Raw genomic sequence first — 14561 nt, forward strand, 5'->3', positions numbered from 1 at the left:
ACCTGTTTTTCTCTTTCTCAGACACCACACGTGGTTCTGCTGTTAAAAGATTTTCTATCTCATTTGCTCGACACCCAACCAATGGTACGTTTTGCTTTTATTTAAAAAAAAAAAATATTCCCTTGCTTCATCCCTTAATTTCATTTTATTTCAAATACGGGGTGTACAGTTTCGTCCAATCATCTGTCCTTCCTAACTTCAACCAAGCACAGTTCCAAACATATTCATAATCACTAGATACATTGATATAGTCTTAAATACCTCCTTTATTATTCATTTATATAAATATGATTTCAAAATTCACTCATCAGAAAATCTTGTGAAAATGGAAATATTGCTTATAATCATGAATTCTTTGACAAATTGAATTCTTTCCAATGTCTCAGGTGATCAGACTGTGTATGGTATATGATAAAAACAAACTTTTCTGATCTTGAATGGCATATACTTCTCAATAGTTTAACATTCTACTTCTTCCTCTTCCTGCTGCTGTGCTCCACTGTTTCCCTAAGCCTTCTGAATCTAGATAAAATCACAGTATCTGACAACAGGCGTTTGCTACCATCTTCTTGAAGTGTCACTTGATTAAAAAGTAAAGTAAAATGTAGGATCCATTTCAGTTAATCTGCAGTTCTGATGACTGAACAGAAAAACTGCTACTTATCCTTGCCATACTTAATGATCAATATGTTCATCATGTATGCCAGTTACTTGAATACTTCACTAATAATCAGTTAGAGTTGACTTCGTCTTGTGTTGACCTCTTGAACTCTATGGTGAAAGCTAATTCATCTCCAGTCTACCATATTTTAATGAAGCCTATCTTAACATATGCAAGTTGAAAGTATGAAATATGTTACTTATTACTTTCTAGCTCACTACATAGGCCCTACAGCATGCCCTTTAAATAGAAGTTGGCTTCAATCTTCAGCATTTATCACATCTTAGTGTAGATTTTTTTAATTACCATTTTAAAACTGACACAATACAGTGGCAGGGTAATAAGGTCCTGCCATTGAAAGTGAAGTGAAAATAGCCATAAAGATCTGTCCTATTGACCTCCAACAAACCTTTTACTTAAAAGATGGTTCAGGTTAAAAAAAAAAAAAGCATAGTTCTCACTTGGTTTTGCTTCTGAATAAAGTCATGAAGTAGTACTTGAAATATTGTATCCATCTGGAATTTTTAGTCAATTTTTTTACTGCAGTGGCTTCCTGAAGAAAGTGTTTAGTATAAAACTGTTAGAACCACCACCAAACCTGCAGTTATTAAAAAGTTTTTAAAAGGCTGACTTAAACATCATCCTTGAAAATGAGAAAGGTGGGCCTTACTCTATATTAAAATCAAGTCAGATAATCTTGAGATGTACTTAAAAGAGATGTACTTAAAAACTCAGTGTTGGCAAAACATTTGAAAGTTGGAAGGTGAGACTAGATTCACGGTGTAGAATCTGTTATGTAACAGTTTCAAAAAATTAGTTCTAAAGGGAACAGGCAGCAACAAACTTATTGTAACTGGATAATTTTTTTAATAAAAATCTCTATTTAAACACAATTACTTTGTGTACATTGTGTATTCTGATTCATTTAATATAAATATTTTTCCACATACCTTTTACAATTTAATGCATGCCACATGTGCTCCTGTGAATCCTAAATGCATTCCCTGAGGTGTTCCAGGTTCCCAAGTGTTCTCTACCAACTTTTTAAAATTATCGTTGTTTGTCTGTCTTCTGGACTGTCATTTAATTCTCCCTTTCACTCTTTTATTTCCATAACTTTGTGATGTCATTACAACCTCTAACCCATTTCACAGACACTCTCCACCCCCTTATTTTCCGCCCCCCCCCCCCCCGCCCCTTCATCTTTAATTCAAGGAACACATTGAAACAAGTAATCTGACAGTGCTTCACCTTATTTTGTGGGCGTCTATGCAGAACATCCACACCTCTTTAGTGCTGGTCCATTTCCTCTATGGAATTTCTAGGCGCCAGTGGTATGTGTTTCTAGCTATTAAATGTAAGACAGTAGGATGACTTTTTAAATTGCTGTGTTAACCCTTTCATTGTCTTGTATGTTGAAGGGGTTACAGGTGAATACCACCAAAACCCAAGGGTGGGTAGTTGGCAGGCACATATATTATTTAAAGGGATACACACTGTCAGGCATTTTTGGCTAAAAATTTTTATAAAGACAACCTATTTAAAAGACATAATATGGGTAAGTGGGTTTCTGTGGTATTTGTTTAAAAAGCCATTAAAAAGTTACTAGTTTTATTTGAGTGGTCTGGGTAAATGAAATTTCAAAAAGTAAACATAAATAGTTAGTTCTTCTAAAATTTTCTTTGAAAAGTCCTATGGATTTTCTATAACAGCTGTTACCATAGTAGTATTAATAATCATCATCATCATGAATAGGCATTGAAATATAAGTAGGTTTGTTTTTGTTTTTTTTAAAGCATGTGTCATGACCTAACTTGACATTGTTCCACTAAATTGTTTGTTAGACTAAAATGTAAATATTTTGGAAAACATTTTTGTGCTGGTAACACTTCTGTTAGCTTAAAATGTAAATCTGGTGGAACTTACTGTAATGCAAAGAAAGGGTCTGCGCTTTGCACGCATGCATAGTATTTTTAGTATCTTACACTTATGCCAAACACATTTATTTTAATGCTTATACTGCAGCTTAGCTGCTGTCATATTAAAGAAAGTATACATGACATTGTGTGGTAGTGTTTGTTTTGCACATGACATCTGAGTTTCTAAAAACATGCAACATTAGAACTGTTATAGGGTAAGTGAAGCTGATTTAAGTACCCTTGAGCAGCTTGCTTAGCAGGATTGGCTCTCATTTGAATCCAAGGCTGGGTCCAAATATGAATACAAAAGTTCTTGAGTTGAAATTTTGTAGAATTATTTTCTATGTAAATGCTTAGTAATGTTTTTTGAGGAAGTTCACATATTGATACCTTTACAAAGGTATCAGGAGAGAGATCACTTGATCATTACCTGTTAGGTTCAATCCCTGTGGGGCACCTGGCATTGGCCACTGTCGGTAGACAGGATACTGGGCTGGATGGACCTTTGGTCTGACCCAGTCAGGCCATTCTTATGTTTTATGTTTAAAAAGAAATGTACCTTGAATTGAAATTTTAGACATTCTTTAAGTATTGTCTTTTCATTGAAATAAACATCTCGGAAGAAATATACCAATTTCTAATTTTTCAGTTCAATACTGTAAATTTAATGTTGCAGCTGTATATAAGAATGCTAATGTGGACTAGTGTCTCCTCTTTTGAAATGCTGTGAGATGCAGATTTCATTGAGTGCTATCAAGCTTACATCAGTTCACAAAACTGCACTATTAAGCATAGATATGTATTTTAAATGCTTTGTTTTATTTCATTAGGAATAAAAATGTGCATGGCTGGTTTATGAAATGTCAATATGTCTATACTAATATTGGGAAACAAAGTTAATAACACTTCAATTTTGACTTGGTATCATTTGCAGTTTTAAGTTGTGAAATTTCTAGTGATATAAATCATTGTTTTAGTAAAGATAGGTATAAATGTTTGTTATAAAATTAAAATATAGTCTCAAGGTAAAAAAATGCTGGTAGTGGTTTTGGAAGACCTTAAAGTGGAAACCTAAAGCAAGTCTTGTCCCTAGGATACCTGAGAGGCTAGAGAGTGTATGCTACAAGGCGTTGCCTGTCAGGAATGCCAATGTTTTTAGCTGTTCTCTGTCAGAACAACTCAGTTAAAAATGTTCACAGCATGACCACGCTGCTACTCCATCTTGAATGAATTAGTTACCTATATGTTGTTATGACCGGTATGGGAACAAGTAGGGAAAATACTGACATTCCGCACCTTTTTTAATGATTGAATAAGTTTGTCTGGAACAGTTGTTAACTTCCTGTACTGAGCAAAGATATATTTTGTATCTGTGTACACTGATTTATGTGGACATGGGTTTTGTAGTCTGTAGTACGCTATCTTGAGCTTACTATATGATGGAATCTGACATACCTTGTTCTAACTCCATATTGCATAGCATTTTATGTCATGACTTCAAGGATATTGTATGTTTGCATGTTTTGATATCAGACATGTACTTTATGTTCATTTTTATGCAGTGTTTCCTGTCTGTACAACAGTTCCATTCTGGTCTTATTTCTAATGTCTGGAAATCCTCTCTCTCTCTTTATTTTTGTAGGTTTTGAACTATATTCCATGGTGCCTTCCATCTGCCCTCTAGAAACCCTGCACAACTCCCTGTCTTTAAAGCAGGTGGATGAATTTCTTGCCTCCATTGCTGCTACTTCAAGTGACAACCTACCGGAGATGTCTACTGATCTATGTTGTAATTAATTTTTTTTTTACTGTAAACCATAAACATTATTGGTCATAGTTGATCCATAGGCCATTTCTCAAAGTGAACAGACCAAAACGATTATCAGTGACTGGATGACTAACATAGCGAATATCAGTGTAAATGGGGTAGGATATGAGGCTAAAATATGGAAAAAACAAATTAAGAATTACTTAGCAAATTCATAGGTCTTCGAGTCAGCAGGTCCTGATGAAATGTGTCCTAGAATACTTAAGGAACTGGCTGAAGAAATCTCTGAACCATAAGCAATTCTCTTTGAGAATTCATGGAGGACAGGAGAGATCCCAGAGGATACGAAAAGGGCAAACATAGTACTGTTCTATAAAAATGGGAATAAGGACAACTCAGGGAATTATGAACCAGACAGCTTAATTTTGGTACCCAGAAAGATAATTGAGCAAATAATCAAACAATCACTTTGTAAGCACCTAGAAGAAAATAAGCTGATAAGTAACAGTCAACATGGATTTGTCAAGAACAAATCATGTCAAACCAACTGGGTAACAAAGCTTGTGGATGGGGGAGAGCAGCACACATGCTATATCTCGACTTTAAGGCTTTTGTCACTGTCTCATATGACCTTCTTATAAACAAACTAGTGAAATATAGCCTAGACCAATGGTAGCCAATTATTTTTTGTCAAGGTCCAAATTTCTTTGTCAAGGTATAGTCAAAGTCTGGGCTCCGGAGAAAATAATAACAATTTAAAAAGATAAATAAATAAAAAGATTTGGGGCCATTCAGAAGTGTCTGGCGGTCTGGATTTGGCCTGTGGTCCACCTATTGACTATCCCTGACCTAGATGAACTTACTACTGTAAGGGAGAGTGCACAACTGGTTGGAAAACCATACTCAAAGTAGTTAAGTGGTTCACAGTCAAGTTGGAAAGGCATATTAAGTGGTTCCCACAGAGATCTGTCCTGGGTCTGGGTCTAGTCAATATCTTCATAAATGCTTGGATAATGGTATAGAGAGTATACTTACAAAGTTTGTGGACAATACCAAACTGGGAGGCATTGCAAGCAGTGTGGAGGACAATTCAAAGTGATCTTGACAAAATGGTCTGAAATAAAATAGGGTGAAATTCAGTAAGGACAAATGCGAAGTACTACATTTAGGAAGGAATAATCAACTGCACAAATACCAAATGGGAAATGACTGCTTAAGGAGGAGTTCTGCAGAAAAGGATCTGGGGTTTATAGAGGATCACAAACTAAATATGAGTCGACAATGTAATACTGTTGTAAAAAAACTGAACATTATTCTGGGATGTGTTAGCAGGAGTCTTAACTGGAGTAGTGGGCACCACACTCATGGAAAGATGTGATCAAATTGGAGAGAGTTCAGAAGAGAGCAACAAAAATGATTAAAGGTCTAAAAATCATGACCTAAGAGGAAACATTGAAAAAACTGGGTTTGTTTAGTCTGGAAAAGAGAAGACTGAGGAAGGACATAACAGTCTTCAAGTATGTAAAAGATTGTTATAAAGCGGAGGGTGATACATTGTTATTCACTGAGGACAGGACAAGAAGTAATGGGTCTAAATTGCAGCAAGGGAGATTTAAGTTAGATGTTAAGAAAATCATCTTAACTGGAAGGGTAGTTAAGCACTGGAACAAATTACCTGGGGGAGGGTGTTGTGGAATCTCAATCATTGGGGCGGGGGTTAAGAACAGGTTGACAAAGAGCTGTCAGGGATGGGCTAGATAATACTTAGTCCTGCCTCAGTGCAGGGGACTGGACTAGGTGACCTATTGAGGTCCCTTCCAGTCCTACATTTCTATGATTCTATAATTTACCAAAAATGTTAATCAACTCTTAATATGTTTGAAATACTTTTTCACTATGTGGTCATTGGTTTCTTTTTAATATGGCAAACTTGGGAACATTATCATACTTGAGCCAATTAATTATTCTCTTATTTTAGTGAAAACACTCTTCCCCACCCACATTATTGCAAGTCTGGAATGCAGGGGAAAATCAATTTTACTAGTGTCAAATATGCAGTACTTTGTGGTTTACGCTACATTTCCACGTTGGATGTAATTTGTTACAGGATATCTGTTAATGCCAATGTTAACTAAACCAAACTTAAATGTGTTGTGCGTCTTGTATGCTTTGTGGTATGTATATTATGGCAAACAGATGTTAAACTACACAGTTAACCAGAAATACAGGAATAGAAAATATGGTATGTTCAACCTGGCTGAGCTAATGTTCCTTCTAGAACCATAACATCTGTATTTCCTGTTTCTTTTTTTATTATTGAATCTGAATGTTCCACATGCACAATATCTTTTCATTTAATTTTCTTTCTATAAAAGATTCCCTGTGCTACATGTTTATGTTTAAATGGTCCTGAATAGAACTTCAAGTTTGCATCTTGTTGATGTGAATGTGCTGGGGATGATTGCCTTCCACTGTGTCTCTGTTGCTGCTTCTCTTGAAACGGTTTTCTGCAATGCTAGACTTGCAAGATGTGTGGTTTTCACTGTGATATTTATACTCTTTGTGTAGGGTGAAAGGGGAAATGCAAACTTTTGAGGGGCATGTAAAGAAATTATACTACTTGTGGTAAAAATTGTACTTGCTATTCTTTGATATGGTATAACAAACAAGATTAGTTTCCTCTTTCTAGTGTTTTTACTTTGACAGCACTTTATGAATAGTCCGTTTCATTTTTTACCCAGTGTAGTCAATTCCCCATCTTGTTTTATGTGTCTTTTATACATGAACAGATGGAGAAACATTTTTTTGAAATAGAAAAATGATTGTAAAATGTACACGGACGCTCACCAGCAGGTATACTACATTTAGGGGGAAAAAGGAGGTTTTAAGCGGATAGTGTCCCTTTAAAATGCAATCTTAATTTTCAAGATTCAATAGAAAAATAATTGTCTTTTGTGATGTTGAGAGGAAACCTAGAGGGCTTGAGACCTTAAAGAATTAAATGGTTAACTGTTGGAAAGGAAGTGGGTCAGGTTGCCCTGTTTTTTGAGGGACTGTTTGGCAGTTGGAAGGAGGAGGGAGTCTTAGTTAGTGGCTATGGGAAAGGGCTCCCCTGTGTGTATGGAGTTGGATTTTATTGGTAACAAGTTTTGGTACTTGGGAGGAAGGGTCAGTGCTCTCGTTACTGACAGGATGGAGCATGAATGCTTTTGGCAGCGGAAAGAAGTATTTTTCCCCACCCTATTTCCCTTTGGGGAGAATTCATTTGTGTGGACTCTTTTTTTTTTTTTTTTTTTTTTTTGGTCCTCTTCCTATGATGTCTTCTAGCAGTTACCAAATGTCTATTTGCTCCATTATAGGCTTGTTAATTAGATGTCTCAGACTAGGTAGAGCAAACAAAATGCCAGTCCTCGCAGCATTACGTGCTCTATCAAAAGTCAGGAGCACTTCTGGCAAAGCAACAATCGCTATTCACTAACCTGATTATTCCTGGCACTGTGAAGCTCTTGTGTTGCTTTCTTAAGATGGATCAGGCAGATTTCATCTCCTTCCCCACACTATGAAGCCACAATAAAGACCCAAAATCCATGGCTGGATTCCAGATTCCATAAGTATAGACTTTGTGCCTTTTTTTCATTTTGGTAATGTGCAAATAATTGACAAACGTTTTGTTCATGATGGTAAAGACAACCTTTTTTTTTTCCCCCCCTACCCCCCTTCAGCTTCAGCGTATTTGAGTTCACTGTCTGGAAGAAAAAGTTCGTTAAATACATACACCCCTGCAAAAATCCAACCAACACCACTTGCAGCCTTGCCTGAGAGGCTAGCAATACAGAAACCAGCCTTATGTAAGTAACTTCTGTCACAGAGGCAGAACAGCTCATTCTTTTTGCTTAAATATACCCAATAGTTATTCAAGATGCAAAGATTTGTTACATATTTAAGATAGTGTGCCATCTACCTGTTGAATAATTTCTTCAAGAATGTTATGAAATAGCAGTCCTATCCTTGTATTTGGAATCATTCAGATAGTCACAAAATAAATTCATTAGGGCATTGTACAGTTACTTTAAAAATAACACTTCAGCAATAATGGCTGAACTGTGGCCTCCATAGAATACAGATGTAGTGTACCCTGGTGGTTACAAACAAACTTTCAAATTGTATTCAGGTGACTTGGTGGCAGTCAATCTGCAGTTAGGACTAGACTTCCCGATTTAGACTCAAGGCAGTTAGACACAGTGTGTTTAATAATAAAAAAAAAAAGGCAGCAACACACAAATATTTTGGTGATCAAGGCAGTTTTAATGTACTATGGCTCTTCAGAAATCTAGTATCTCTGATGTTCGTCCTAATGCAAACGTATAATCGAGCTACTGTGTGTTAAATAAATCAGCAGAGAGGAAAGGATCATTCCACCCATGCAGGTGAAGGTCTGAGTAGTGTCCCACGGCTCCCAATAGCCCCATAGGCTTTAGATTTTAGTTTTGATGGGTTAGACTTGGGAAGGCTTTAGCAATTGATAGTAATCAAATTCAGTGTTTCTCCCTGTGTTAAACAGATGAAATTTAGCCTTGGAGTGATGCATACAAACAAATAGATAAAACTACCAATTAAACAAATTTTGAATCATGACTAATTCTTTGCAGCTGTTTATCAAGTACATGAGGCACTTGTCACATTGTTATAGGATCATAGACTCATAAGATTGGAAGGGACCTTAAGGGTTCATGTAGTCCAGTCCTCTGCACTCATTACAGGACTAAGTATTATCTAAACCATCCCTGACAGGTGTTTGTCTAACCTGCTCTTAAAAATCTCCAATGATGGAGATTCCACAACCTCCCTAGGCAATTTATTCCAGTGCTTAACCACCCTGACAGGAAGTTTTTCCTAATGTCCAACCTAAACCTCCCTTGTTGCAATTTAAGCTCATTGCTTCTTGTCCTATATGATATTAATATGATCCAAATGAAACAGAGCTCTTTTTTCAGTTGCTCTTGGGTTTCTTCAAAGTGAAGAGAAAAGGAGTACTTGTGGTACCTTAGAGACTAACCAATTTATTTGAGCATGAGCTTTCGTGAGCTACAGCTCACTTCATCGGATGCATACTGTGGAAATTGCAGAAGACATTATATACACAGACACCATGAAACAATACCTCCTCCCACCCCACTCTCCTGCTGGTAATAGCTTATCTAAAGTGATCATCAAGTTGGGCCATTTCCAGCACAAATCCAGGTTTTCTCACCCTCCGCCCCCCCACACACAAACTCACTCTCTTGCTGGTAATAGCCCATCCAAAGTGACCACTCTCTTCACAATGTGCATGATAATCAAGGTGGGCCATTTCCTGCAGAAATCCAGGTTCTCTCACCCCCCTCCAAAAACCACACACACAAACTCACTCTCCTGCTGGTAATAGCCTATCCAAAGTGACCACTCTCCCTACAATGTGCATGAAAATCAAGGTGGGCCATTTCCAGCACAAATCCAAGTTTAACCAGAACGTCGGGGGGGGGGAGGTAGGAAAAAACAAGGGGAAATAGGCTACCTTGCATAATGAAAGTCATTATGCAAGGTAGCCTATTTCCCCTTGTTTTTTCCTACCCCCCGCCCCCCAGACGTTCTGGTTAAACTGGGATTTATGCTGGAAGTGGCCCACCTTGATTGTCATGCACATTGTGAGGAGAGTGGTCACTTTGGATGAGCTATTACCAGCAGGAGAGTGAGTTTGTGTGTGTGGGGGGGGGGTGAGAAAACCTGGATTTGTGCTGGAAATGGCCCACCTTGATTATCATGCACATTGTAGGGAGAGTGGTCACTTTGGATGAGCTATTACCAGCAGGAGAGTGAGTTTGTGTGTGTGTGTTTTTTGGGGGAAAAAAAAGGGGGGGGGGTGAGAACCTGGATTTGTGCTGGAAATGGCCCACCTTGATTATCATGCACATTGTAGGGAGAGTGGTCACTTTGGATGAGCTATTACCAGCAGGAGAGTGAGTTTGTGTGTGTGTGTTTTTTGGGGGAAAAAAAAGGGGGGGGTGAGAGAACCTGGATTTCTGCAGGAAATGGCCCACCTTGATTATCATACACATTGTGAAGAGAGTGGTCACTTTGGATGGGCTATTACCAGCAAGAGAGTGAGTTTGTGTGTGTGGGGGGGGGGGGGCGGAGGGTGAGAAAACCTGGATTTGTGCTGGAAATGGCCCAACTTGATGATCACTTTAGATAAGCTATTACCAGCAGGAGAGTGGGGTGGGAGGAGGTATTGTTTCATGGTGTCTGTGTATATAATGTCTTCTGCAATTTCCACAGTATGCATCCGATGAAGTGAGCTGTAGCTCATGAAAGCTCATGCTCAAATAAATTGGTTAGTCTCTAAGGTGCCACAAGTACTCCTTTTCTTTTTGCGAATACAGACTAACACGGCTGTTACTCTGAAACCGTTCAAAGTGAAGCCATTTTTCTAACAATAAATTTAACCTTGTACAGTAAGGTTCAGATTCTAGTGACTGATCCAGTTTACAACTAAATTCTGTAAATCACAATAAATATATTATGCAACAGATGAATCATAAAGAGGGTGACTGACTTTCACCTTAATCATTTGCCAATAGATCCATTCCAGTGAAGCCATTCTCCACAGGCCCAGTGTCTATTTAAGAAACAAAAAGGTTCCTAGGTTTTTTCTAGCTCTGACTGAAATCTTTGTCAAGTTCATCCAGTCTTGACAGGTTCTGTCTATCTGTCTGTCTATTCAGTCTTGACAGGCTCTGTCTCCAAGAGAACCATGTCTAAATACTGAGCCCTATAAACGTAGCCTTCAAGTTCTAGATTTGCCTAGCAAGGCTCACTCTGTGAGAGTTTGCCAATTTCTTACCCGATGTCTATCCAGGAGATTTGAAAAGAAGCAGAATTGTCTTTTCTACGTGCATTTACAAAATGCTGTTCTTTAGATTTGACCTATCTGTTACAAAATTTTCCATTTGAAGGGACCTCAGACTTTTCTGCCCTCCCTATTTAATACTTTGGTGTTACATCTTTTTGATAGCTGTTATAATAGTGTACTTCCCAGAAATATATATTTCTGGGCGGTAACTATCTTTATCCCTTCAAGATGTCTTATGTTTGTTCTTTAGGATATGTCTTGTTTAGTTTTTTGCTTCCTGTTGCAATGTGATTCCCCTCCCCCCGAGTCAACCATTTATCTTCTCCAGAGATTTAAGGGATATTGAAGTTTGTCTTCTGTCCTTTTTAATTGGCTGTTTGGGGTCTATTGTTGCTTCCTGCTTAAAAGAAGCTGACTGTTTGGAGCACTGAAGCCAGTCTAACTATCACAGCAGGAATACCATATAACTCCCCTATTGGGTCCAGTGTTTTAGAGCCTTTGGCTGAGATTTCCCACAAAGCCTATGCACAGGTACATGAATCCAAGAATTTTTATTTGTTTGACTATAACTAATCATATGAAAAACTTCAATACTATTGTAAATGACTATAGTAAAAGATTGAACATCTTATTGTAAAAATACCAAACTGAAACTGCCTTCTCTGTCTTCAGTTTATACTAGAAATTTGCTTCAACACATTTTTAAGTTGTTTGGCTCAAGTATATACGTAAATCTGTTTAAAAATGCTGTCAAGAACAGTTTGTAAAACTTTCCTTTATTTGTTCTACAGCTCTGAGAAGCTTGAAAATATTATTTCCCACCAATTTCCTGCCTCTTCATTAGACAGAAAGCATTGTTTGTTTTTCTGTGGCTTTCAGGGCAGCTCCGATAAATATAATTTGTTAAAATGTGTTCCCTCTTCTGGCTGTCTGATTTCTATAAGAGCAGATGTTAGAGGGTTTCACAAACAGTTGCTCTTGGTGGGTTATTTTTTTCATCTGTGGCAGACTATTGAATTTCAAGAGTGAATTGCTCAACACATTGTAACAGTGTCAAAGTAGGTCTAACTTTAAGTCCAAACATCTCAAAAGTTACTTAATTCACTTGTTACTTAGTGATTATAATGGGTTACCTGAATTCAGTTTACAGCAAGATTGATGTAAGTTTTAATATTGACCTTTCTTTTGCTGTACAATCTTACCAGTGTAGGGTTTTTTGCTTCTCTGCAGCTACCAGCGGACCCTCCAGTGGCATCTCTGATGTTACACCATCTCCTAAAGAATCTAGCTTGATATAAAATTTGGTGATTAAACCCTTACTGAGAAGAAATGAAGCACTTCAGACAAAATTGGGAGCATCTTCCTTCAAAAACAATCTTCAATGTGCATTTTTAATGGTAGAAAAGCAAACTAAACCTTGACTCAACTCTCCAAAGCCATTCATGTCTCTGTCTGTCTTGGTGCACTTACCTGTATATAAATTTAAATACTCTTAGCTAGTGCACACTGTATATATTCAGCTGAAAAGTCTGTTCTCATTTTCTAAAATATTTAAGGCAAAGAGGTTTACTCAGCAGTTCAATGAATTGCACAACTTTAATGAAAAAGCTGCACGCCGGTTTTCCCAGTGTCTGTTTACTATATATGTATACTAAGCAAAAAGAAAAACGCCCCAACCCAATGGTATGTATTATAATGGCTCTCAAAGCGCCATTGTAGTTGTAGTCATAAACTCCTATTTTCAAGGGGTTTATAATGTGGCTGTGAATTTTTTTCCTGGGCTGAAATTTGATGCACATGATCTTGGTTAGGAGCATTTTTTTATTTGAATACATTTCCAAAGAAATCGCTTGGCTCTTTGAGTTAAACAAGAGCTTCTTGCATTTGAATTTTTTAATACCATATATGCTGCAGTAACTAGGCACAATGGGGTGAAGTAAGGATAGTGTATTTTCACTTTGAATCTCCTTGTTGTTAGTTTACATCAGACTCCTAACATCTGAATATACTTTTTATTTTGTTGTTTAATATACACGGTTATATAAGGTATATGTCTGTATATCCTCCTACAGAAAAGATTTCTGTTTATATATTTTCTTATTCTAAGAAATTCTTTTGTTTACTGAAGAAGATGCCTTTATTTGCTATATAGGTTTGTTTTTTAAAAAGTCAGTTAAAAAAAGGCCACATTAAAAGACAAGGTTTTTAAGGAGCGATTACAGTTGGTCTGGTATCTAACTCTAAATACCCCCTCTGTAGGTGGTGCGTCCTACCGCCCTTTCATATTAAAGAGAAACTGCAGTGTTACCAGAATGTTTAATGTTTCCAAGTTTATCTGAATACTTAAGCTTCAGCATTTTCTGTAATGTTCATACCATTGGCATTCTAAACGCAGCTGTTGTCAGCGGCTCTCATTAAGACTGTTGAAGACTTTATTAGAACTATGAGAAGCTTTAGCAACTCAGATTATGCTTTTAAATGGTCAGATTTTGAAGAGCAATCATCCAGGTTCAGCAGTTTTGTGCTTTCATCTGTGGCATTTAGAATTATAGAATGTATTCAAAATGTCATTGTCCCCTTTTGAAAGTTCAAGCGGCTGATTATTAATAATGACTTTATAAACTGCAAGTTAGACTTTTTTTTCCAGTTTAAATTACAAGAGATTTAGTGTCAAAGAAATATTTAAGCATAAGAGCCTTGTTTTCCTTATCCAGAAATTCTCAGTGTAACTACAGTTACACTATGAACTTGCCATAGTCAGTACAAATCTTTAAATAGGGCACATGTGAAATGGCTTCTAGAAAATAGTCCTATTAAGTGCTGATTAAATAAATTATACCAAAAACATAAAGGGTTCACAGCTATATATTTCAAACATTTCATTTTCTATAATGTAACCATGTAGTATGGACAATGTTTGTCTTGCACACGTTTGAATGTACACATCATGTTTACTGTTTTTTAAAAACACCATTAAAATTAAGCGTGCATATCATTCCAGTCAACCAAAGCTCTGGTAAAAAATTTTGATGCGCTCCTAAATAAAAAACAAGGTTAATGGCTAATTTAATGTCTCTTCTGCTTTTTCATGAATAGATAGTATCTCACTTTCTGTATATTTACCTGCTTTTTTGCTCATCCCAGTACAAAAAAGCTGAAATAAAACATGTTTAGAAATATGAATTTGTATAAGAATTGGAGGCAGTTATGTACATCATCATTAAAAGCAATCATCTGAAATGGGGATAGGAGAACACTAAGCCTGTGAGTGCACTGCTGCACCCATGCAGAGCTCCATTGACTTCTGGGGGGTCCTTATGGGCA

The 14561-nt window shown here is 37.0% G+C and overlaps 1 protein-coding gene across 5 annotated transcripts in view; it reads left to right on the top strand.

Moving 5' to 3' along the window:
• Positions 1–14296, top strand: part of PPIP5K2 (diphosphoinositol pentakisphosphate kinase 2) — a 99094-nt gene extending 84798 nt beyond the window's left edge. For 3 of the 5 annotated variants that reach the window (XM_074952907.1, XM_074952909.1, XM_074952908.1), the window contains 4 exons: positions 22–84; positions 4223–4369; positions 8071–8196; positions 12468–14296. In XM_074952907.1, the coding sequence (XP_074809008.1) occupies positions 22–84; positions 4223–4369; positions 8071–8196; positions 12468–12535 (404 nt within the window). In that variant the 3' untranslated portion in view covers positions 12536–14296. The remainder of the gene's footprint in view (positions 1–21; positions 85–4222; positions 4370–8070; positions 8197–12467) is intronic. The other 2 variants (XM_074952910.1, XM_074952911.1) reach the window with 1 other exon arrangement.
• Positions 14297–14561: the final 265 nt, after the last annotated feature.

This window comes from Natator depressus, chromosome 5 (assembly GCF_965152275.1).
Source record: "Natator depressus isolate rNatDep1 chromosome 5, rNatDep2.hap1, whole genome shotgun sequence".
Taxonomy (NCBI): Eukaryota; Metazoa; Chordata; order Testudines; family Cheloniidae; genus Natator; species Natator depressus.